Source organism: Myotis lucifugus, unplaced genomic scaffold (assembly GCF_000147115.1).
Source record: "Myotis lucifugus unplaced genomic scaffold, Myoluc2.0 scaffold_10, whole genome shotgun sequence".
In the NCBI taxonomy this organism is placed as follows: Eukaryota; Metazoa; Chordata; class Mammalia; order Chiroptera; family Vespertilionidae; genus Myotis; species Myotis lucifugus.
This window is the reverse complement of record NW_005871058.1, coordinates 12,178,618-12,203,335: the sequence shown is the minus strand read 5'-3', so window position 1 is coordinate 12,203,335 and position 24,718 is coordinate 12,178,618. Positions and strand designations below refer to the sequence as shown.

General features: G+C 43.6%; 1 protein-coding gene across 7 annotated transcripts in view; it reads right to left on the bottom strand.

The window, feature by feature from the left end:
• Window positions 1-7,484: 7,484 nt before the first annotated feature.
• Window positions 7,485-24,718, bottom strand: part of EMP1 (epithelial membrane protein 1) — an 18,703-nt gene continuing 1,469 nt past the window's right edge. For 3 of the 7 annotated variants that reach the window (XM_006084263.3, XM_023750050.1, XM_023750053.1), the window contains 4 exons: window positions 12,632-12,743; window positions 10,715-10,811; window positions 10,461-10,601; window positions 7,485-9,748 (listed from right to left, as the gene is read on the bottom strand). In XM_006084263.3, coding sequence (XP_006084325.1) covers window positions 9,582-9,748; window positions 10,461-10,601; window positions 10,715-10,811; window positions 12,632-12,709 — 483 coding nt within the window. In that variant the 5' untranslated portion in view covers window positions 12,710-12,743 and the 3' untranslated portion in view covers window positions 7,485-9,581. Of the gene's footprint in view, window positions 9,749-10,460; window positions 10,602-10,714; window positions 10,812-12,631; window positions 12,744-14,723; window positions 14,965-16,982; window positions 18,391-18,448; window positions 18,585-18,752; window positions 20,990-24,718 lie in introns of those variants that run through there. The other 4 variants (XM_023750049.1, XM_023750054.1, XM_023750052.1 and 1 more) reach the window with 4 other exon arrangements.

Here is a 24,718-nt window from a genome sequence, read left to right as displayed (position 1 = left end):
ATTCTTAAGGTTCTTTTAAAGCACAATTAGTTCTCTTTATTTTATTTTAATCCATTTTGTGATCCAAAGACTTTCCTTCAACAAAACAAACTACTATGACTCATCATTAGAAAAACTAGAGAAATTAGATGGTAGAGAAGAAAATTCAGACATTAACAAGCTGGATTATCTGCCACCTTTTTAATTGTCCTGATATAAATCCCCATACAATGAGCATATACATGGCAAAGACAGAAACTTAGATCCACAGGGAGGGAGGAAGTTTATAAAAAATGAAAGCTCCAAAAGTGTGATTTGAAAAGTAACATCTGTCTATCTGGTCCAACCCTTCTCATAATTTACTACAGAGTAACAGCAAGTATTGATTTCTGCCCTTCAGCTTCCTGATCTGCCATTCATCATGGCTTACCTCCCAGAGACTCATGTCAGAAAACCACTGTTCATCATGTTTTTTCATAACAACATATAATGAGCTACAGGAAAACAGAAAGAGAGAGAGAGAGAGAGAGAGAGAGAGAGAGAGAGAGAGAGAGATTTCAATTAGCTTCATTAGAGCGTCACAATGCCTTCCTCAGCCAATCTGCATTCAAGGTCAACCTAAAGTCAATTTTCTTCTCTTGGACTATTATATTTTAAAGAGAATATCCTGATAGAAATGCTTCCTTTATAACTAGCTCCATCCATATATTTCTTTTTGTTCAAGCATTATGAGACGTTTTTGTCAGCATTATGAGCCTTTCTAAGATGCCTGTGAAGAGCTTGTTTGAGAGGACACCTAAACTTTATGTGATAAAATAAGCAACAAAACTTCCAAGTCCTTCACTGAAAGCGTTCCAGAGATGCCCAGTTCACTCAAAGGACCAAGATCCATTATCATCTATAAATTAAGTTCCTTCATCATGAAACTCATTTAACCAATGATTTAGTAGAATTGTGGTTCTGCAAAGAGCTTTGAGAAATCATCTGGTAAAAACTCAAGCCCTCAGAAAATTAAATGTCTAAACCTAGAGTAGCAAATGGGTTTCTTCTTAAGTAAAATTTTCAAAGGATTGGCAGAGGCCGCCTGGAATTCCAAATAGAGGATTTTGAGAGTTGGCCCCAACTCTGCAGAGGGTGTTGTCATTAATTAGTAATGTCTGCCAAGAGTACAGGAAAAGGATAAAAGGCTGACTATGGCCTAAATTACCTAAGATAGAGCACTTTTCTTAGGTTTGCTCACCATCTTCCTCCATCATCCATTCTAGTGTTATATCTTTCTGTTAACCATCCATCACCTTATAAAACCTTTTCAGAACTGTGTCCCACCTTAGTCATCCCTTCTGGAGACATCAAAAAAACTTTTCATCTTTCACTCTGGGACCTATTTTCCATTGCTTTAATCATCTTCATTGCTTGTTTCTACCGTCACTGCAATTTATTCACTTCCCTTTGAACAGTGGTGACCAACACTGAATACAGTCCTCTAATTTAGACTATAATCCTACCAATTTAGAATATAGACAGATTATTGCCCCTCATCAAATTTCTTCATACATCCTAGTATCACATGAGCTTTTTCATAATGTCATGTGACTAATGTCTACGCCAGGTCATTGCTAACTGTGTCCAGACATTATTTTAGAACTTTCTCATTGGTGTGATTGATGTTCAGAGGTTTAGCATCATAATAGTTTGCCCAAAAGAAGTCACCATTTTGAGGGTAAAAAAGTTTGGACAAAAGTAAAAGATGTCTTTTAAGAAGAAAAAAGACAACCATTTTTAAAACAAAAGCAGATGTTAAAAATGTTCAAAATACAGTATTTTTGAAAAGTGAATTCAAAAATATCAGATATTTTAATGAGAAGATTTATGGGATACCAAATTAAAACTTCAGGTGACACAGATCCATGCCCTGTTCTCTTGTCACCCCTCCATGTCCATGCCACCCCAATTGACTTGTTCCCAGAGGGCTACAGGATCTGGGTTGGAGCTAACATAAAGAGAAATTATGATGCTAATTTGAGGAAGCTAAATTTGGCAATAAAACAATTTAAAAGTAAAATTTTAAACAAGACGACAGCTGGATTTATACAGATATGGGAAGGGTCAGTCCCAAGTGAGTTGACTCAGAGTTGATGGATGTGCCAGAAAAGCTTAACTATATAGAGTTTAAACATGGAAAATATGCAGCCTCTTCAGGATTTATATTTTGGGTGCTTCGGGGATTTCCAGGACCACTCTGGAATGGAGCCCTTCAAGATTATCCTAGAACCTCTTTAGACCTGAAAGCAGGGGCTACCTAAATATCCAGCTAGCTCCTCATACTTTGCATGTCCAGATCTAAATTTGACATCTTCCTCCTAAAGTTAATTACTCCTCCAGCTTTCCTGTTTCATTAACAGCATGGCCAGTTTCCCAGCGACCAGGCTTGTAACATCAGAATAATTTTTGTTGTCTTCTCCTTAAATTCTTGCTGATTCATATGGCATCTAAGCCATATTTTTGGTATTAATCTCTTCCATTCCCATCCCATCCACTTTTTCCAGTTACTTCAAGTATACTTTTTTTCTTGACTACTGTGACATCTTCCCAACCCTCTCCCCACTTTCTTTCTCTTCCCCTAGAACCCATTCTATAATCATTTAATGACTATGATCTCACCAAATCAGTATAAAATTCCAATCTCTGAGAGTCGGGACCTTCTGCAACAGAGACCCCAATCTACCTTTCCAAATAGGTCACTTGCTCCAGCTAGCATTTCCATCTCTATGCTTTTCTTGGTCCATCCTTCTGAACCAGCTTCCTTCTTCCTCCCACAGATGCAACTTTCAAAATTTTACCCACCCTTTGAGTTCATCTATAATGCTCCTTAAACACATGTACCCATGGAAGGCAGCTGGATGAGGGCTGGAGCAGATTGCTGTAAGGCAGGGGGCACTCCAGAAATCCATGGATGGCTCCAGGGGAATTTATGAATGTCCTAAGTTTTATGAAGAAGAAAAAAGTACATTTTTGCAGAGATGACTTTTACCAAATTTAAGGAACCTAAAAAGATTTCAAGTTACCTAGAGACAACTTCCCTCCCAGTTTTCTCAGCATCAACCACGATGCACCTGCATTGGATCCACTTGTCTAATTTCCCTCTAAACCATAGGGGATGGGTTCTGTCACCGTCTTGATATCACCCAGCGCCTTCCCTGGCACTCCTCACAATTATAGTGAATATCTGCTAATTGTCATGCATAGTGCTCAATGATGAGGGTAAGGAAATGAAAGGTGAGCTCCCTGCCTTCATGGAGCAAGTACAGGCTAGTGAGCAAGGCATACAGTTAAACCCACAATTAAAATAGTTTGTGAAAAATATTCTACTGGAATAAGCATTGACAAAGAATATCCCAGTCGGGCCTGGGGTGGTCAGGCCATCTCTTTCAGAGATGAGGAATTGGCTGAATCTGGAGGATCAGATAAGGTAGCCAGATACCAGAGGAAGGAAGGATCTTCATGAGAAAGGAGTAGTTTGTGGGAAACACTCCCTACAGCATGGTGTGAGTGGTATGTTTTAGCTCAAAGATGGAATGGACATGATATGGAAAGATTGTCATGAGTTTAGGACTCTGGATTTTATCATGAACAGCATGAAGGAGCCAGTGAAGAATTAAAAGCAGAGGAAGTACATGATACTATTTAAATTTTAGGGCAATCATTTTTGCAATAGGGTGAAAAATGCATTATAGCAGTGAATTCTTAAGAGACTATTCAGATCCTTTAAATAAATCCTATTAGAGGGCTAAATTAATATCATAGTAAGGGAGATGGGGAAAAATGAATCTAGAAATATTTAGAAATTAGAATCAACAAGATACAAGTACTAATTAGATGTAAAGAATGAGGTACAAAGAGGAATCATGAATAACACTTGCATTTCTGGCCTGTGCATCTTAATAATAGGTGGTTATTTCCTGAGACCAGGAATGCAAAAAACAGGGGAAGGAAACTCATGGGTTGAATTTGTAGTTCTTATAGGACTAGTTCCAGAAACTTGAGGGGGCAGCCATTTGCAGGATGGAGAGGGGTGAGAACTGGTCTTGAATGGGTGGGCTGGGGTCTCCACACATATGCACTCAAGGTCCTCAGGGATGAAGCCTTAAGGTTATATATGCATTGGCATCCTATGCTGGTGTTCTGGTCCTCTTAGCCCTGAATTGGGTCCCTGGCAGTAACAGAAGAATCCATCAATACCCATCCTGACATCAGCATCAAAGACAGGTAGGAGGGACTACGAATGAAAGTATGGAAGCCAATGGAATGTTTCTCACCTGCAGTTATACAGATGGAAGACATTGAGAGCCTGGAACAAAGGAGTGGCCTTTGGGGCAGGGAGATTTGAGCAGGTAAGAGATAAGCAGGGTGTATCTCTTCTATCCTCCTATCTCCGTTCTTCAAACTTCTATTTCCTCCCTGAGGTGGCAGTTCTCCCCATCTCCTCTGTGCTCCCTCAGAGCCCCTCCCATTTTCTCCAGGTAGGAGACTTACCCCCAAACTAGACTAAAAGACAGGAAACATGTCTGCTTGGTCTTTCCCCCAGGCCTCTAGGTATAGCATCTAGCACCCAGCAATGTACTGGTACGTGTTTTAGTAGTCACCCTTGGCCCCATGAGTAGGCCCCACCTGTCTCCTTACAGAAGTAAGGCCAGGCGGGACTCCAAACACTCCTCTCCTTTGGGTTCACATAATCAGCGTGGAGCCTTCCCTACTTCCTGTGTGCTCAGAAGCTGCCTGCCCTTCTGAACTGCAAACACGTCTTTAAAAATGAATCACTCCTCCTCAAGATCTACTTCAAAATTTCCAGTGAGTTCTCTTCTTTTTATCTTACCACCCACCACCCAACCCCATTCCCCTCTGTTCCCTGAAATAAACCCTTCTTTTAAACTCATTTACACACTTTTTACTGGAACATTTTATCTAAATTTTGGTATATTCTGCCTATTTCTTACTCAACATAAAAGACAGCTTCTCTTTTTGTTTAAGTGTGGAGTCCTGCACAATATCTTCTTGGTGATAGGCCTTCTTTCAAAGCCTTTCTGAAATATTTTTGCCTGTGCCTGAAAGTCAGTGGAGTTTTGCACAGGGACTGTAATGGCTGAGCCCAAAGCACAGTGGTATAGCTGTCTATTAACCATTTAATACCTCAAGTTTATCACTTTGATGAATAAATAAGTTGTCATTCGCCCAAAGGTCGTATTCTTGAGTGGTAATGGAGAGCTCCATAGCTCATCTTCCTGATACTCATAATTTAGACCAATTTCTTCTAAGAGTATTTAATTGCCCTACCGGTTTGGCTCAGTGGAAAGAACATTGGCCTGTGGATTTAAGGGTCCTGGGTTTGATTCTGGTCAAGGACATATACCTCAGTTTCAGGGTCAATCCCTGGCTCTGGTTGGGGCACATGTGGGAAGCAACCAATTGATGTATCTCTCTCCATCAATGTTTCTCTCTGTCTCTCCCTCTCCTTTCCACTTTCTCTAAAAATCAATGGGGAAAAAATATCCTCAGGTGAGGATTAACAAACTAAGCATTTAATTAATACTCAATTTAATACTTCAATATTCAATTCTATTTTATTCTTCCTAAGACATTTAATTCAACAAATAGTTATTAGGCTCCTATAGAAAAAACTGGCAATTTTCTGTCTCTTCACAGGATATCTAAGATCATCTTGAAAGTTGACCCCCATGTTACAATGTCACCACTGAAGAGAGCTAAGTGTCAGCTGTAAACACTGTCTGGGCTTCTTTTAAGCCATCTCTGAAAATGTTTAGTAAGCCAGTGTCTTATCCTTGATAAGGATGTTCCCCCTGTGATGGTTAATTTGATGTGTCAACTTAGCTTGGCCATGGTGCCCAAATACATGGTCAAATGTTCTTCTGGATGTTTCTATGAGGGGGTTTTGGATAATATTAACATTTAAATCATTGGGACTTTGAGTAAAACAGGTCTCTCCTTTCTCCCTGCCCCACCACTGTGTTGGGTGTCATTGAATCAGTGAAAACATGAATAGGACAAAAGACTGGCCTCCCCTAAACAAGGGAGTATTCTGCCAGCAGATAGCCTTTGGACAGCACAGACTTTTCTTTGGATCTCTAGCCTGCCAGTCCCCCTCCCCACTGCAGATTTTGGATTTGCCTGCCTCCATAATCATGTGAGTGAATTTCTTCTTTAGACACACACACACACACACACACACACACACACACACACACACTTTATTGGTTCTGTTTCTCTGGAGAATCCCAATTAATACACCCCCATTCACCATCTAGGTCTTTGAGGTGGACGATTCCATCTTGGCAGAAAGGTAATTTGGGTAGAGCTAGGTTATTGGAGATTATGCCTAAAGACCTATAAGTATAAGGGAAGAAGGGATTCTCTGGAGGTCTGATCCGTGACTGGGCATATGATGTGGGGGAAAGAATTCCTGGGAGAGCCAAGCAAGAGTAGCCTCTTATAATGGTATCCTGGAAGCAACCTAAGAAATCATATACGTCTCTGAGAGGGTATCAACAATTAATGCAATTTAAGTAATTAAATTTAAAATATGTTGAAATTTGATTTTCAGGGTCCTTTGTGTATTCGTTGTGTATTACTCTGTGAAGTCATTTCATCCAAGACCATAGGGCAGTGATGGCGAACTTACGACACGCGTGTCAGAGGTGACACGCGAACTCATTTTTTGGTTGATTTTTCTTTGTTAAATGGCATTTAAATATATAAAATAAATATCAAAAATATAAGTCTTTGTTTTACTATGGTTGCAAATATCAAAAAAAATTTCTATATGTGACACGGCACCAGAGTTAAGTTAGGGTTTTTCAAAATGCTGACACGCCGAGCTCAAAAGGTTCGCATCATTGCCATAGGGGACTGGAAGATTACCGACTCCACGTTAAAACCATTTTTCTCATACTGGTGTTGACATGGTGCTGGGACCCGTAGTATCTACCCTAATTTGTAGCATTGATTCCCATCCCTATGGCTCATAGAAAGCAGTAAAACTTTTCTTCTCTCAAAGTGTCCACACAAATATGTTCCGTTTTATGCAATGAATGGGCTCCTGAAGATTTATGTGTTGCATACCTTTGTGAATTGCTTTATATATTGAAGACACATTAGAGGAGTTTGCTATTTCAAGAAACTTTGCAAGTACCTCATTTCTTAATGTCATAAGCCATTCTGATTCAAGATCACAACCTCTGTCTAATGTATTAGCATAAGAAGTTCCATTCTGTGCTTAAGAGGTTTAATTAAAGTAAGATAAAACTAAACTTAATAACATTCAATTGCCTGAAAGTTATTGTAGAAATGTCTAATGTATTAGCAAAAAGTAGCTTAATGTCTCAAATAAATGCCAAGTTGTCCAAATCAAACTGATTGACAACCTAATTAGGAATAAATGTCACTGTTATCCATATTTTCCTACATTTTTTCAAAAGAAAACATTCACACGGTGAAGGGAATCAGAATCTATTTTTATATCCCTAGAGTTATAAACATTTGTATCAAAATATTTACAATTATAATATATGAAATATCAATCTATTAAAGAAGAAGCCAAATACAGTACTAGAACAACCCACCAATGTAATGCAGTTACATGAGACATAAATGGCACAGAAACAAAGTAAAAGACATGGGACTACATGGTTCACTCCAGTCATAGTCTGACTTTTTAACATAATGTGATTATCTCTTTTGAATATATCTGATATGTAAGTATGCTTCTGCATGTAAGACAGCCTTCTATAATCATATGATAATTAAATGGTAGTAAAAAGTTTATTATCCCATAGTTTTTGCTTGCCAGCCTCTCTACCTTCAACCCAGATAATTCGGTGGTCGGTCCTCAACATTCCCTTAACCAGAATGAACATAAAGAAATATACTTAGTAAGAGTCCTTTTACATAAATACTAGCAATCATTGCATAACAACTCCCCAAAAAGGAAAATATATAAGAAATGACATGAGGAGAGAGCTAGGAGAAGAAAAGTAGGCAAGATGTCTCAGATTCTCCCTAAGGTAGATCTTCTCAGGGTGATCAAGGAAATGTCTTCCTAAAATAAACCCTTTAGGCAGAATCTGAGATGGCTTAAAATAGCTGCTCCAGGCTAGAGCAGTGTGCCTGCTTAACCAGGAATAACATACTACTTCTAAGTCCTATATAGAAAAGCTCTGTGGCAACAGGCAGATCAATTACCATCTGACCGGGCACCACCAGAGATTTGTGTGTGTGTGTTGTCCTTAAAGAAAATATCTGCCCATCACCTATAATTTTACTTCTCTCACAGAAATTTTCTTATTTTCCTGGGAGCACAGGCACTCCATTCTTATCATGACTTAAATCTAATATGCTTAACACTTTCCAATTACATAGCACCTTTCACCCAAGGACCTATTGTTTGTTTTTGGTTTGTGTGTGTTTCAAAATAAGCTTCCAGAATTGTCTTGCCTCACCTATGAAGCAGGATAGGCAGGCTTTCTGAAAGCTGACCACTCCAGCCAGTGTGAAAGCCAGAGTTGCCTCTGGTCCCCAATATGGATAATTAGATAAAACATCCTAAAAAGTTTATAATTTCGAGGGAGAGTAACAGAGTGCGTTACAAGGAGCTATGTCTGTCTCTCTCATTCTATATTTAAAAGAATCATTGCTTGCAGGGAGAGGGAATCCTAAAATCATAACCCTAATATAGCATTGTTGCAAGACTGCCCCGTGAGCCCATAATTAGTGTGGTGCTTTCACCACAGAATTGGTCGTTTGTGGCATTACAGAAACTCCAGAAGAGCCACCCTGGCTCTAAGCGAGAAGCCTAGCAAAGTCCATAGCAAGAAGTCTCCAGGAGGGACAGCTGTGTGAGGCTGGTCTGGGTTCCACCACCCCCCACCCGCCCCCCAGGCCTTCCACTGTGAAAAGTTCTCTTTCTTGATTTAACTAACCCACCAACTTGGCTTCATGACTATGTCCCTTCCAACCATTTTGTCGCAAATACCACTGAATTGCACAGAGCTAAATATCTGTTTCCAAGAGGGATAATGGCGCGCTAGCCGAAGCCCTCCTGTGGGCCCTTCAGACTGGAATGTGATGTTTTGCTTTGGGTCAGGAGGGCAGGAGGGCAGGAGGGCTTCCAGGCTTAACATACTCAGTACAAAAACTAGATCTGCCCTTGTTGGAACTTGTACCGCTATTTTAACTTGGTGCAGTAGGTCTGAGGACCACAGTGCAAGACCCAGAATTCACCCTCAGAAGCGGAGCCAGTGGTGTGGTAGCTGGTGGGCCTCCCGCAGTGTGTGTAACTGGAGAGAGGCTCTCTGGCCCACATCGAGGGATCATGGAAGTTCTAGCCAACTACTTTCTCCCAAGGGCAGGGGCTTGACAGTAGGAAACCTCCTGAGTAATGGTTTGGGTTTCAGCCTCTCCCACCCTCATGTCCTCCCTCCCCCTCCCCCCTCCCCTGGCTTGGCTTTTCCTGCAGAGCAACTTTCACTTCCCTCCCAGATTCCATGGCTCCCTCCTCCCCACCCCCCAGATCCCCATACACTTGTTCAGACTTATTTCTTTCTCAGGACCAGGTAGAGAATGCCAATGATGAAGCTAAAGCAGAAGCAGATCCAGGTCAGGATGAAGCAATAGCCGTGGTGGCTTTTGATGTATATACTTCCATAACTGCTCCCATAATGATGAGTGTAGATGGATGCCCCGACCATAATGCAAAGCCCTGCAATGGAAAAAAGAAAGTTTAGGTATTTTGTTTGTTTGGAGGGGGGAGAGAAGTTATTTTGATTTCTTTCTTTCTTTCTTCTTTTTACATTAAAATCAAGAACAGGTTTTGTAATTTTAAAAAGATCCTATTTTCTTCATCTGCAATGGGAAAATGAAATCTGGCTGTTTGGTCCCAAACAGTAGTTCTGTTGATCCGCCCTGATCTGAGCTTGGTGGTCCTGTTGATAAATTAGAGTTGCTTGGGCTCTCACATCTGCACTGGGTTGTGGCTGCAAATGTGAAGTGAAACAGAGAACCTTATGCCCACAGTCCAGGCCATGTAGGCAGACTTCCCCAGGATGCAAGCATGCTACCAAATTGGATGTGTGTGGGAAGAATGAAGGAAAAGGAATGAAGTGGCAATAATTGAGAGCAGCGTGGCAGTGGTTTTATCTTTCGAGGACTCCCACCTGTCTGCCCTCTTCAAGTGTCTCATACACAAGTGCTGCTGGTGGGCGGCCCACCACCCCTCGGGGCTGCCTCAGAGCACTAGACTTAAACAAAGAAGCAGACAAGGGTTCTTATTCCAAGCAGCTAGCAAGGGTTTTCAGAAAGAGAACAAATAACCAGACCCATGTGCTCATCTGTTCAAGTTGCCGGGAGCACCCATGGTAAGATCTACTTAAAAGCTTTGCCTGGGTAAACTGGAGTCTGCGCCTGATACTCACAGCACACCAGCATGGTGGCCCCCGAGAGGAAGAAACGGTTTCCCTTCTCCATGGTGAAGAGCTGGAACACGAAGACCACGAGGGAGATGACGGAGAAGATGATGGAGAGGATCATGAAGGCCTGCACTGCCTTGAGCGCATCTGTGGACACAGGGGAAGGAGAGCACGGTGTCAGGCCAACCAATCCCCGACAGGCTGGATGTTTCCCCCATCACATGAATTGTCAGCACTGAATACAATAGCTTTATAGATACCGTCATCGGCATATGGCAGGGGTCCGTCGCAGTTACCGTTGCTGCAGTTTTTCCAAAGACCTACTGATGCTCTTGAAACATCTGAAACCACCCAGACCTGAAATCAGGAGGAAACAAAACATTTTTTTAAAACTGACCCTCTGCTTTAAAAGAAAAAGAAATATCAAATCAGCTTGTGTCAGGAACAAATCTTAAGCAAGACACCATATTTAGCCATACATGTGGCTGTGCAACCCATTTCTTAGTGGAAATGAGATTCAATCCAGATTGTGTTGCCTGGCTAGTGTAACGTGGTGGTTAAGTGTCAAGCTATGAACAGGGTTGTGGGCTCGATCCCCAATAGGGGAGTGCAGGAGGCAGACAACCAATGATTCTCTCTCATCATTGATGTTTCTACCTCTCTCTCCCTCCCTCTTCCTCTCCGAAGTCAATGAAAAAAAAAAAAGAATATATATGTATATATATATATATATATATATATATATATATATATATATATATATATAAAGATTGTGTCATGTAAGGACCTGGCTAAAAAAGGGGAAAAAAATAAGGAAAAATGTTCAACTGGAGACAACTAAGAAACATAGGATAACAAAGAAAATAGCAATGAGTCCTGGTGGTTAATAAGCCACTTTCATCTAAACAGAAGGATCCAACTTTGATTGTCACAACATGCAACGTAATTTCATAGCAAAATAGTACATCAAGAGCTTTACTGTGGGGCAGCTGAAAGTGGCCAGAATATATTCCCTGAGGCTCACCATGGTACCAGCTCCCTTCTTACTGTGCCCAACAAACCCAGTTATCCTTCAGAAATGGAAAAACAAACCCCCAACTCTGTCCACATGAAGTGTGTCTGCTAAAATGCACATTACTGAAAAGGCAAGGTCAAGGGCGTGCAGTTGCCTGCTCCTGTTCAGTATTCAGCACTTTGGCATCCACGAATACACTTTGAAGTCATTCATCAGACCTGTTATCCTGAGAGACTCGGGGACTGGCATACAGATGGCTGAGTTAGAGTCTGGGGGAAGCTGCATGGGCAAGGGTTCTTTCTTATCACAGTCATCCTTACATTAGCCTTGCTTATAATCCCCCCTCCAATCCCAACGTTGGCAAAACTCTTCTACCTGAACTTTAAAGCCCATTTATCCTTTAACTGTGACAGGGATCTATGCAGATTCTGGATCCATCATTTGCCTATCTAGAGACTGGTGTTTTTGGTTTTTGTGTCCAATAAGCTGTCTTGTTTTTCCTGAGAAAAGCACAAAAGCAAATTGGATGCTACAAACTAGCACTAGAGGGCAGAATAGCTCAAGGTTCTGAGAGAAGGGACATGCTCCCTCCAATATTTTTTTGTTTCCTTTGAGTGAGTGATAATCTTGCAAAATTCCACTTTCACAGGCTACTCCTCTCTGCCCAGAACTTGAATCCATCAGTCTGGCAACCAAAGCTTCTCATCATCTCACTCCCATCTCTCCTAATCGAGGTTCCCAGAAGGAAGGGAAGTTCTGCCCCCGACACCTACGTGTCCTCATTATGCCCTGAAGGAAGTTGGTCCCTCCCTCCTGGGCACTCCTGCCTGGAATATATCCCTCTGCTCCTCCCACTATTCCTTCTTATGCCAAGAGAAAGCCCAGCCATAGCACTCCTGCAAGCTCCACCTCAGCTGGGAAGACTCCTGTAGAGACTGGAGAAGCCTCATTGAGTTCTCCAGTCTCTAGTCTCCTGCAGACACTGATGACTTTATCCTCCTGTTATTTAGTTATTTGAAGTGTGAGAAAGAGTGTGTATGTGTGTGTTTCCACACCTAAACTGAAAATTCATGAAGGGCAGGGATTGTGGCTTAAACGTCCTTTGTAGCACTTTATGTAAATATTTAAATAACTCCTGAATAAACAAAAGAACATTACTCACATTGGCAATGGTGGAAACAAATAACATAATGACGGTGGCGATGTGGACCACAAAGATGCCAGCCAGTAATACCAACATCTTGGCTTTTTGATGACTTGGTGAGTTCGGAGTCCTGAGAAGAAAGGAGAAAACAAGAGGGAAACTAAAGGTTACTACTGTCAGAGGCAAGAAGATAATTCAGCTTTCCCACACCTGTGGCCTATCTGCTACAATCTGAAGACGCTGCAATAAAAACCGTCACAATTTCATCATAAATTCCTAAAAACAGTTAGCCTGGTTCCCTCCGTGCCTATTGGTCTATTGACATATACCTAAATATAAACACAATTCTGCATCTCAGGTACTTATATACCCATCTCTCCAAAACAGCCTGTTTCCAAAAAGGACATTTTATAACTGTTACTACTTTATTTCGTTTGTGTTTTAGAGGCCAAGCGTAGGACTTGGATTTTTTAAAGGCCTCCTGACAACTATAATTTTCAGTGCAGCAGTGTCATATAAATTTCCGTTTTCCACGAGGGCAGTGCCCTTGCCCCTGTCAAACTGTGCATCCAGCAATTGTCATAGAAATGGATGCGTCCCACAGAATAGCAGCTATTACTCGGTGTCCATAGACTGAAGAGGCGACTAATTGGATCCCAGGTGAGATATACAATGTGAGAGCCACAACTTCTATTATTACCGTGCTGTTTGGTATTCAATAATTATAACAATGTAATTGCAGTTTAACGGTCTGATCACCTACATTTGACTATTTCAGACTTGTATCACTGCGCCTAAGCTTTGGGCTGTGTGTGCCCCATGGCGGGGAACCTGCTATTGGTCTGGGAGCCGTGTTATATTCCCCATGAGTCAATATGACAGTTTTGGGGGCTCTAGAAGCAGGCAGCTTGGAATACCACCAAATGTGCCTTCTATGCGTGCGTGACATTTATACAGATTCCAGTCCTTCAAGAGTTAATGCAGAAGACAGGCAAATGCATAAATCACACGGTGGGAGAATTGGGAACTAATATAGATTAAGAATGTACGTGGATAAACAAAAGTGTTCAGCCATAATCTCAGCGGTGTAGAAAAGGAGAGCCCATTGATCGTAAAACCCAGGACATAAGGGAGTGTGAAGGATGCACATTGCTCTTCTGGTTTATGTCAGCTGCGGGAGTGCTGTGTAATGCCCAAACAGTCACATGCAGTGCAGGCCCCCAGGGACTTCAAAGAAAAGGGCTCGGCTTATTCACACCCTAGCAGCGTGGGACATGTGGACTTCCCCACCTAGGGGCTCTGCACATCCTGCAATCGGCCCACGTCTCTCTCTCACTCCACCTCATTTAATTGAAGCGTTGAGTGTGCTTGAGCCACTTTCCTACTGTAGCAGGTATTTATTGAAGAGCACTAATTCCAGCACTTCAGGTGCCTTTTATCTCTGCTCAGGAAACACTAGAGTGCCTTGCTCTTTACAGGCCAAGCGTGAGAGGCAGACACTTCCACACTTGCTCCAACAAGCCCCGCCCTTCTCCCCAATCTAAGCACTTCCCTCCCACCCAGGCTATTTTGTAGGAATTTGTCCAATTTCACTGTGAGTGACAAAAATGATAAAGTTTCTCCTGTGGCCTCAGGGGAGAACTTGGAGCTTTCATGTGTCTGCTGTGAATACTCTCTCCAGGACTTCAAATTCATTTTTGCTTTTCTCAGGCTCTTACACACCTCCACGATTTTCTGCTTGACTTTAATGCACCGTGAAAAGAGGTTTTGGAATTAGACAGAGGTTGAGTTAGACTCATATAAAGTTACTTGACCTTTTGATCTCAGTTTCCTCCTATGTGAAGTGGAGGATTGCAACAGGGAAATATGAGGGTTAAATTGGATTATATATGTGAAACTCCTAGCACCGTGCTTGGCACATGGCAGGTACTAAGGGGGTTGCTTTGGTTGCGGTTATAACTATGATTATTATATGAAACTGTTGCCAACCCAAACCAGTCAATCAGTCACCAGGCTGCCCCATGTTAAGTGCAAGTAATAGGATATCTGCCATCCAGGTCACAAGGGCGTGTATATGCAATCATTCTTACAAGTTGCCATTATGACTAACCTTGCCGCTTGAGTGGGAGACCTCAGGAATGAGGAGGAGAAAGTTCATTCTTCTCAGCCTTCCATGTCTTTGGGGACTCAACAGCATTTTCTGTCTGCCTGATTTATACCTGGCCACACCCTCCATTTTGATGACTTGAACATCATTGCATTCCAAATATCTTCCTCCCCCTGCATCCTCACCTTGGCCCATCCACACACCCCTGGGGCACTCGAGTTCCTGGCCTGCACATCTCACTTCTGATCTAAACCACAGCCCTATCCAATCATTGTCTCCTGCCCAGTGCAGGCAAGAGGAGAGGTTGGGGGGGGGGGTGAAATCAAGCAAATCAGTGACTCTCTTTCATCATAGATTTCTGTGATTGTGTTCATCTACTCACCAAGGAAAGGAGCACATTGTCTTGGAATGGCAAGTGTTCTTAGTGTGCAGAAAACACAATTTTCTCTGCTTTTGGCCTCTGGATACAGCCAGAGGTAGTGGCTGTTTAGTGGAGCTATCACTTTATACCTATAACTTCATCTTTTCACTGCCCCAAATTTGTCAGGTTTTTTAGTGTCATCCATTGTCAGTGTAGAAAGGCTTCTATTATTTTCAGTGGCCCTCCCAACATATATGGAAACAGAATGAACTGTATCTTTAAATTTCTGGCCTGGATCATTCCTAGTTATTCAGTCCCTATAATAATGACCCCCAGGAGAGAAACCCCCAGCCTAAGGAAGTTGGGTGGGAGACAACCCTTAGATCTTTAAGGATGAGTGGCACCTAATGGGTGAATGTCTGGGGATCTAACAAAGAGCAGAGTAGATGGGTTTAAATAACAGCAGATCCTGATCTCTCAATTTCTATACACCCATCACTTACAGTGTAGCTTCCAGGGAGACTCATTTCCTGCCCTGGTGTATATCTTGCTTCATAGCATTAAAAAGAGACCATTTCTGAGCATTAATATCATTGGAAGTATTGGTTGCATGTTCCACTAAAACAATAATTGACTTCTCCCTCACACCTCTCTAAAATGCCGTGGATGGCACTCTCAATGCAAAGCATACCCCTAGTCATAGCTGGGCAGCTTGAACCAGGAAGTAGACAATAACAATATTGCAATTCTGACTACTTGGGTGCAATGCCTGCCTCTCTCCCAGCATTTTGTGCACTGGGCAGTCCCAAAGTTTGTCGGTTGGTTGTTGGGAACTCCCATAACAATAGGGTTATTTGTGGTGCTTAGACTCTCAGATACAGGCCACCAGAGCTAGTCAATGCACAGTGTCCTTAAAGGATAGGACATCCACTGACTATACTATGTGGGGTTCCAGGAACACATTTCTCCACCCACCATTGTAAGCAGAGGAAGATCTCCTCCTATACCCTCACCAACCCAACATGCCAACACAGGTTGGTCACGCTCCATAGGGCTGGGTGGAAAACTGAGAAAAATATAGGAGGCATGAATGTTAACTCTAGAGAGAAGTGACTGCTAAGAGAAATGGAGGTAAGAGACTAACAGCCACACATGGGTTCTCTGTTATCCCTCCTAGATTCTTCTTTCTGCCCTAAGGCACAGGCCTGCCAGTTCCTTTTCCACCACCACCATTTGTTGTTTCTGACTACGCTTCTCCTTTCCTCCCCACAATGCCCAGGCCACATTAGAGAAGCTGTCTCTTTATGCACCTGTCCCAGATACAAGCCTCACAACCATTCTAGATCTGGGTTAACTTCTTGGCTAATAGAAAATGTATTGCAGTTCCTGGAAATGGCCCTGAGGATTACAATTGCTGGTGATGGAGGCTGTAAATGATGACCTCCTGTGGGCAGGGGGATAATTGCCCTCCAGTTGCCTCCATCCACTTAAGTGATTGTTGGTTTCTCGACTCCCTCTTAATACCTTCCTCGCCACAAATGAAAGAATGGAAGGAACATAGCTCGGAGACTGCCTTGCATTGATTGCCTCTTTGCCTTTGTTTGGGAAACCTAACACTTTTAAGGTCCTCAGACTATGAAAAATTTATCAGGCCCTTGTGGACACCTTTTCTTTTTTAATGAGAAACTAGTACTACGGAGACTTTAAGATAATCGACTCCTAAAAATGTTGGTCATTTGGCTTCATGTTTGCTAAGCTCCGGGTCAGATAACTTCTTCCTGCCGTGTTGTCTGTGTGCTTATTAAGCTGCTATCAGAGTCTGGGGGGAGTAATTCTTTAAGGGTGATCTGTGGTACAATCATTGGGAACAATACAATAAAACAGAGTAACCAAAAACCTACTTCTCCAGCAAAGGAAGTGGTGGAAATCCCGGGCTTGAGTCATTGAGGAATACCCTGAGCCTGGCGGTATAACATAATCAGAAACAGGGAGCCGGGGCCCTGTGAGCAGCAGGAGAGTCCCGCAGAGCTCCAATGTCCGTGATTCATCGGAGAGTGGGTGAGATTCTCCCAGACAAAGGCTAGTGGAGATATCCTCTACCAGATGGCGCAAGAGAGCTTTCTGGGAAGCCTGAGGCGCGGGCTGGCGGGAGAAGGCAGTTTGGTCATTTCCCTGGCAGCCCAAGATGGCCCAGGCTTTTCTGGGGAGAAGAGAGTAGTAACAGCCAGATGCTAAGTTCCCTGTTTCTCCTTCCTCTCGTCCTGCTTTTATTGCCCAAAACATCACAGTCCGGCCATGAGTTGTTCCTCTATTATTTATCTCGCATCCATTCTTTACTTCCCATTGTCCTTGTCCACTTCATGTCGTAGCCAGGACCATAGCATCAGCCCAAGGTCCTTTTCCTGAACAACCCCTCTAATATGTCCTCCACACTACCAGTGTGTTATCTGACCATGTTACTCGTCTGTTCAAAATCCTCCAAACTCCCCACCACCAGGAAAAAGAGACTCCAAACCCTGCAGGCACTCCGGCCCTGGCAATCCTAGGAATGTGGGGATCCCAGGAATTGGGTTTCAGAAAGAAAAAAGCATCCTTTCTCCAGGAACTACCTATCAAATTCTTTTCAAAAAAAATTCAAATATTGCCCCCTCTAGGAAGCCTTCCCAGATACAGAGGCCAGAAGTCGTCATTTCCCCCTGTTATGCTGCAGCTCTTCCATTGCCCTTTATGAAAACCACTAGTGGCAGCTATTTTTGGAAATGTTTGGCTCCCCCATACTGAAGACCCTAAGTTCCTGAAGGAGGGAAGCTTCTTGTGTATGATAGGTATCGAATCAATATCTGTTCAGTGAGCAAATAAATATTTTCTTCTTGATAGAAAAATAATCATTGTCAAAGAGACTGAAGATTTTATAATAAAAAACAGAATTCTAGAGGGAAAATGTTTCCTTTTAAAACATAAACTTTTGTCCTTGTTATTTTTAGAGATTATTTATATATTACTATAACTATGTATTGAGCATCTTATTACATGCAAACTCTTGTTATATATTTCCATATAAAAACCTATATAAACGTATGAATATCTCCTCAGTACATTTGACTAGATAGGGGGTATATATGTGCTTATTGTCCTTTATTCCAGAGGAAATAAGTGAGTGAAAAGATAATACCTTAAATTTCTAAACACTAATTTGTCCACAGATTTAACTTTTCTAATTCAGTTACAGAATCTCTGGACTGCAGTTCCTCCCAAGTACATGAAAACTCATCTACAAAGCTACACCAAGGAACTATCTAACTCAGGTTTAAACTCCTCTGGTCACGGGGAGTTCACTACCTTCCAAGACACACACACACACACACACCCAAAGTAGGAAGGTCCTTCTGCAATGCATCAGCGTCTCTCTTGGCAACAACTCCCCTGAACTTCGTCCTGCCCTTTGTCTAATGCTTCCTCTTCAGCCCATTTCTAAAATGGTTACCTTTGCAACAGAACTTTCCGGTTATCAGAAAATTAGCCAGAGGGCACCACCTTAGGTTCCCAAATCTCAATCAGGTGAGAACACAGTCCTGAGAGACTCCGCCTTTTCAGTGGTTGATGTTTTTCCAGCAATGACATCCCACCCTCTTTCTGGATAACTGCAAACTTTGAAGAAAGCTTTCTCACACCATCTGACCAAAGGCGGGCTGCTTCCTCCGCGGCACAAGAGACGGTGAAAGCCAAGTTGTTCCTGGTCATATGATCTCCATGAGTCAGCCCGCGTCTCTGTCTTCGTGCCATCTTCCTCAGCATGACACCCGAAACTCCGAAACTCCGGCGGCGGCTGCTCCCTCAGGACACTGTGTAGGGTTGTGGCACGAACGTCTTCCCGGCCTCCACACATCCAGGTCAATTTTGCTTTTGTTGATTTGTTTTTGATGTGTTTGTTTCCCACCGGGGAGCATTTGCGTGGGCACAGTGGATGTCCATTTCACACAAAGGCAGAAAAGGAAATACTCTCTTCTGGAGCGGCCATAGAGGATGCATCCGGAGGAGGAAAAGGCTGGGATTCAAGTCAGGCCAGTGGATGAGACCTTGGATGAGCTTTTCTGGCCAGTGTTATTGTGGTTTGATATCAAGTGTACTTGCCATTCTAAATATTGTTTTCACAGAGGGGTGGGAGACGGGGGCATTCATTCTCCATGGGAAACGTGTGGAGAGAAAGCTCCTAAAGAACCATTTCCTCTTGCCCCGGGATATCTGACACTTGGTGTGGGAGGCAAGAACTCCGGGTTGCTCCTCACTATATACACATCATACCAGGCCTGATGTTTTTAAGTGCAGGGAAATTTTTATGACCTGGAGAAACATCAGCCATCAAGCAGCAAAAGTAACAAGGATCTCCATGCTCCAAGAAAAACATCTATTTTTTTCATGATCCTGGGGAAAGGGGACTGCACCTCCCAAGTGCAGGGTATCATAAATGGGGGTGACTATGGAAAGGGTAGTGTTTATTGGCACTGGTATAGACAGACTAACACAGACTCTCACATAGTTAGGGAGGAGGGACTAGGGGGCAGGAGTGAGGGGGCAAGCATGTTATTTTAAAAAGAAGAAGAAAGAGCACCTATTAGAAAACCAGCTTCTCATGAAACTTCAGCCTGACCAGCTGCTGACTGTGGGAAAATCACAAAACCTCCCTGGTCCGCGGCTCCTAGAGAGGCAGTACCTAATGGTAAGGCTCACAGGTTTGCGGTTCAAATCCTGACTCTACCACTTCTTTTTTCTCTTTTTTTAATTTCAGTTTTACTGAGGTCTAATTGGCATATAAAATTGTCAGACATTTAAAGTATACATCGTGGTGATTTGCTGACTCCATGCTTCTTAACTGTGACCTATAAACCTCATAGGGTTGATGTGAGGATTAAAGGGCCATGCCCGACACAGAGCAAAGGCTATATACGGTGGCTGGTTATTCTTTTTGATCAATTATGTAAAATGAGAGGCTTGGGCCAGCGAAATGGGCTTTCGGCTTCCCTGGCAGAATCTGAGGACCAACATCTACGCTGAAGGCAAACAAATAGCATGAATCTTGTTTTTGCAAATGCTCCCATGGAGAATTCCGTGTCTCTCTTATTTCCCCTTGTCCAGGGAGGGAATGGGTCAGGGCCACATCTGCAAAGGCTGAGGCCAGGCTTGGGCTGTGAAGAGGCAGCCAGCCCACGCCCCCAGACCGCAGCTGGTCAGGCCCTAGGGCGAAGTCTCCCAGGCGAGGACGGAAGCATCAGTGTCTTCTGCTGCTGACAAAGAGGAGCGCTCTGGCAGCCAGAAAGTCTTCAAGGGAGAAGTTGCCAAAATAATAACTAGGGTTTGGGAAGAAAATCAAGGTGTGGCCCGGGCCCAGGGGCGCTTGGGCGGGTCGACAGTAGATGGCGGCAACATGCTTCAACCAGCAAAGCTGCAGCCTTGGGGGGTGGCAACGAGCAGGGAGGGGTGCTGCCCCTCAACCGGAGGTGCCCAGAGAGCACTGGGTGGGCTGCGAGTTTTGTCGCTCTTTCTTAGGGCAATTGGTTGTTTAGAAGTTCAGAGGTGGTTAAGTTATTCAGTCCAATCCCTGGACAAAGGAGGAAATGGAGTCCCCAGAGGGAAAGCAGAATGAGAACTGAAGCCCACCATCTCCCGCCATCTAGGCAGGCCTCTTCCACTCCTGTGTGATCTCGCTCCTATCTTGGTCTTAGAGTTCAGCAGAAGTTCCCAAACTACCCTGTTCCCCCTGCTACCTCCTAGTCAGTCAGGGAGTCAATACAGCCCCTCAGAACAGTGCCACTGGCAAAAACAAAGGGTCTTTCAAGGGCCACTGCTTCTTCCCGCCTGGCCACCAAAGGCCCAGACCCATCCCCACACTGCAAACCCTGAGATGAGCTTCAAACATTCTGTCCTGCCCCCCACCCTCAGCACGGAGTCCCCTCCCCACGGAATCACAAAGTAAAAGGAAGCTCCAGGCCTCAGCCCTCTCTGAGCTAAGTGTGAACACACCCACTGGCCGGACTCATTGTTTCAGCATAGGAATCCTCTCTCCAATAACCTATAGCTCCAGCCCATGGAAGAGGGGCCTTTGATTACTTGAAGAAAGAAGTCTATGGATCAAGGACCTCATTTGGCTCTCAGCTCTGATCTGAAAAGAGTTGAGAAATGTCTGGAAAATCACTGACCTATTGGCACAATATTCCATGGAAACACAAATGATACCAAGGATGTATTGACCAACATTTGTGCCTGCGCAACTTAAGATTCTTCACCGGGCACAGTGAACAGAATGTTTGAACCTGAGGAGTGTCCTGAAACATGAAGGGTGTGTGATCCCCAAACAAGAGGGAGGGACTTAGGAGTGGAAACATCCTCACACTTCTGTCTTGCTCTTTCACCTCCTTCGTCTTTCTCTGTCCACTTTGCTTTTTCTCCCTCTTCTAAGCCTTTCCATTTCCCTCTTCTTTGTCCCAACACACAGGGCCCTAGGGAAACCCAGGCAGTTCCATTTGCTCCCTCCTCTGCCCTTTCCTCCTAGTAGCTTCCCTTTCCTCCTCTCAATTTGTTCCTCATTGGCTCCCATCCACACCTTAACGGCCACACCCTTACGCTGCAGAGTCTCCCTCCTTAAGAAGAGGGTGGAGTTCCTTTCCCAGGACCTGCTCAGTTTCTCCCTGAGCCTGATTGGGTGCCTGGCTGCTCTCAGTCTTGACAGGCTTAGGTAGCCTGCCCCTCCTCATTTGAGCTGGCTTCTTTGTGTTTTATTAATCAAATCTCTTCCTTTTCCCCCCAGAGCTGAGTGAGTGCTCATTGCTATTAGATGATGAAGCTGGAAAACCCCATGCTTAAGAAATCTCCGAGTGGATGAAGCAGAAGAAACTACCTGGGTCCTCGATCCTCTAAAATGCTTGCTTCAATGCAACAAGTTGCCTCGTTTCACTTTTCTACCAATTTTTATGGATTAAACTAGCTATGAGCATGAGCCAAGGATTTCTCAAGATAGGAATGTTAGGACCTTGGGACAATAAAATTTCAGAGCTGCACAGGCCTTGGGAACCCCCAAGTTCATTGAGAAGACAAGTGACCTAACCATGTTCCCACAGCAGAGTCAGGACAGGATCACAGCCCCTTCGTCTTCCTGTTCAATGTTTGCATCTACTCCAGGATTTCTGCCACCAGTTTCAACCTATGCCTAAAGGGTTCTCAATTTCACCTTCCCCGTTGCAAGACAGAATTCATGAAATAGGCTCAGAAAACACAAAAACTGCCGCACCCACATAAGGCCACCAGCATTAGAGGCTGAGGAGTCCATTTTAGTTCCAGGAAAACACCATTTCCACAACAGGAAAGAAAATGTTGATCCAAATATTTTGTTAAAAGGGAAGAGAAACAGCAACATCCATGAGGATTTGTAGTTTTATCTTTATGCTTCCTATCAGTGAATCTTCCAATTAAATTGAGAGCAATGACTTTACCTAGCCGGCGCCAGGGACCGAAGGGTTACCAAGTATGATCTTGAGACATTGTGTTTGGGGTGGGGTGCTGGGAATTCATTAAACTACTAATCAGAACCATATTTGGCTCCCTTGGTCACTAAATAGAAATCAGAGTCATCTGGGCAGAACTGGGAAGAGGATTGGAAATGGGAAGTTCCTGGTCAGAAGATCCCAGTCCTGTACTGGTTAAGGATGATGAGCTCCCTCAATGGATTGACATCCAGATCACCTGCCAGCAATTAGACCCAGGTTACACCGATTGGCAGCCTGTTCCCATAGTTACCATGACAGGTGGTAACAGTGTAAAGGCACAGGCTACAGGAACTCTGGACCAAGTTAAGGGACAACCCCCACATGGCCAAGTTAGAAGCCTCTGTGTCTGGTATTAAATTGATTTAACCATGACCTTGTGGGGAGCAATTGGGTGTGTCCCCCTGAGTATGTATATCTGAGAGTCCCAAATGTCTCTGAGCTTTTGTATATACAGGTGGTAAGTTAAGGAACCATATTCATGTGTAGAAAATGAAATACCTCGGACTCAAATCATATGGCTATGCTTTACTACGTGCATAGTTTCAACAATTCAAAATGTTTCCTGCTCCTTTGCTGAGTCTCAGGCAATAATATTCATAGTAATCAAGTTTGATCCATTAGCAATTAAGTAAGGGTTAAATGTTTAGAGGGTAATATGCATTGGGTGGAGCAGCAACAACAAAAATGGAATATATTCTGGGTCGCTTCAGGACAGCAGAGCTTGGAACAAAGAATAGAAGTTCTAGAAACCCAATTTCGCTGGATTTAAGAAACTCTAATCATTAGAGCTGTCCAGCAAAGGGGGGTGGGCATGGATGTGCACTCTGAGATACCGAGCCTCCCACCCCCACCCCAAAATGTTAAAGAAATGTCAAATGGCCATCTGTCCAGGGTGGTGTAAAAATAAGATTTCTGCATATTGTAGGAGAATGGAAAAGTGGCTCTTCAAGATCCCTCCCAAACTGAGAGCAAAATTAAGGATGGAATATAACTAAATTTGTCCTGTGCCCTTTTCTCTGGCCATTTTTTCAGATGTGTTCCCCATCAGGCCCTGATGAGCCTATAAAAAGCTGTTTTCTTCTTCCTGCGGGACCCATTGATCTCAGTGGTCCGGCATGAACCAAAACCCACAGAGCCAGCCAGACCAAGCCAAGACGGTCTTCATCTCCAGCACAGCCTTGGTGAAGCCCATTCGGTAACCAACCCCCCCCCCACCCCCCATGTCTGAATGTCTCCCTGGGAACTGCATGGGCCCACGCTGGTCTCAGGAGGGAAGTGGGAAGGGTTGGGAAAGCCACAGTGAGTCTTTCCAGTGGTCTGTGGAAGGATGTCCTTCCTTCCTCAGAGGTCTGCCCTGAACTCCTGGGAGGTAGCCAGCGTCTGTTCTGAGATGTGATCTGCCCTGGGTTGGTCCTTGACGGCATTCTGACAACTCCCAGGACAGTTTAGTGCCCTCAAAGCACTAATGTACAGTCTGGGGGGTCCTCTGACCAGGACGCTAGACCGGATGTCCTGCAGCCCTCCAGACAGCGCTCCGCCCCCGCCCCATTCTTCAGAGTCTGGGGTGGAATTCGATCCTCCTCTGAGGGTGAGAGGCAGCAGGGGAGGAGAATATAACCCTCACAGTTCAGCCTTGTCAAGGACTTCCAGCTGCGATCTAGAAAAACTGCCTTCGCTAAGGACTCTCACTACTTCTTGGAGGAAGAGGGGAAGCCGGGAATCAGAATTGCTTTTTTTTTTTTTTTTTCAGTTGCCCTCAAAGCCCAGGAAATAACACACAGCCTATTATCTCATTTATAAAACTACAGTATACCATCAAATGGGGCACGAACAATGCAATCCAAGATGGTTTACACCCAGAATTTTCCGTATTTTCTATTTGCTATTAGCTTATTAGTTTAACCCGTGCAACACGAAAAGATGTGTACTAACGTCATAGAATACCATTACTATCAACTTAATAATGGCTTTCCTAATCCACATCAGGTAATCTGGGAAATAAAAAACCTTTGAAGCAAGTGTGGGAGTTCCCTGCATCTCGAAAGTTGCCCTTGCATTTACTTTATCATCCCCTGAGGCAGTTTTCCCAGAAGCGTTGC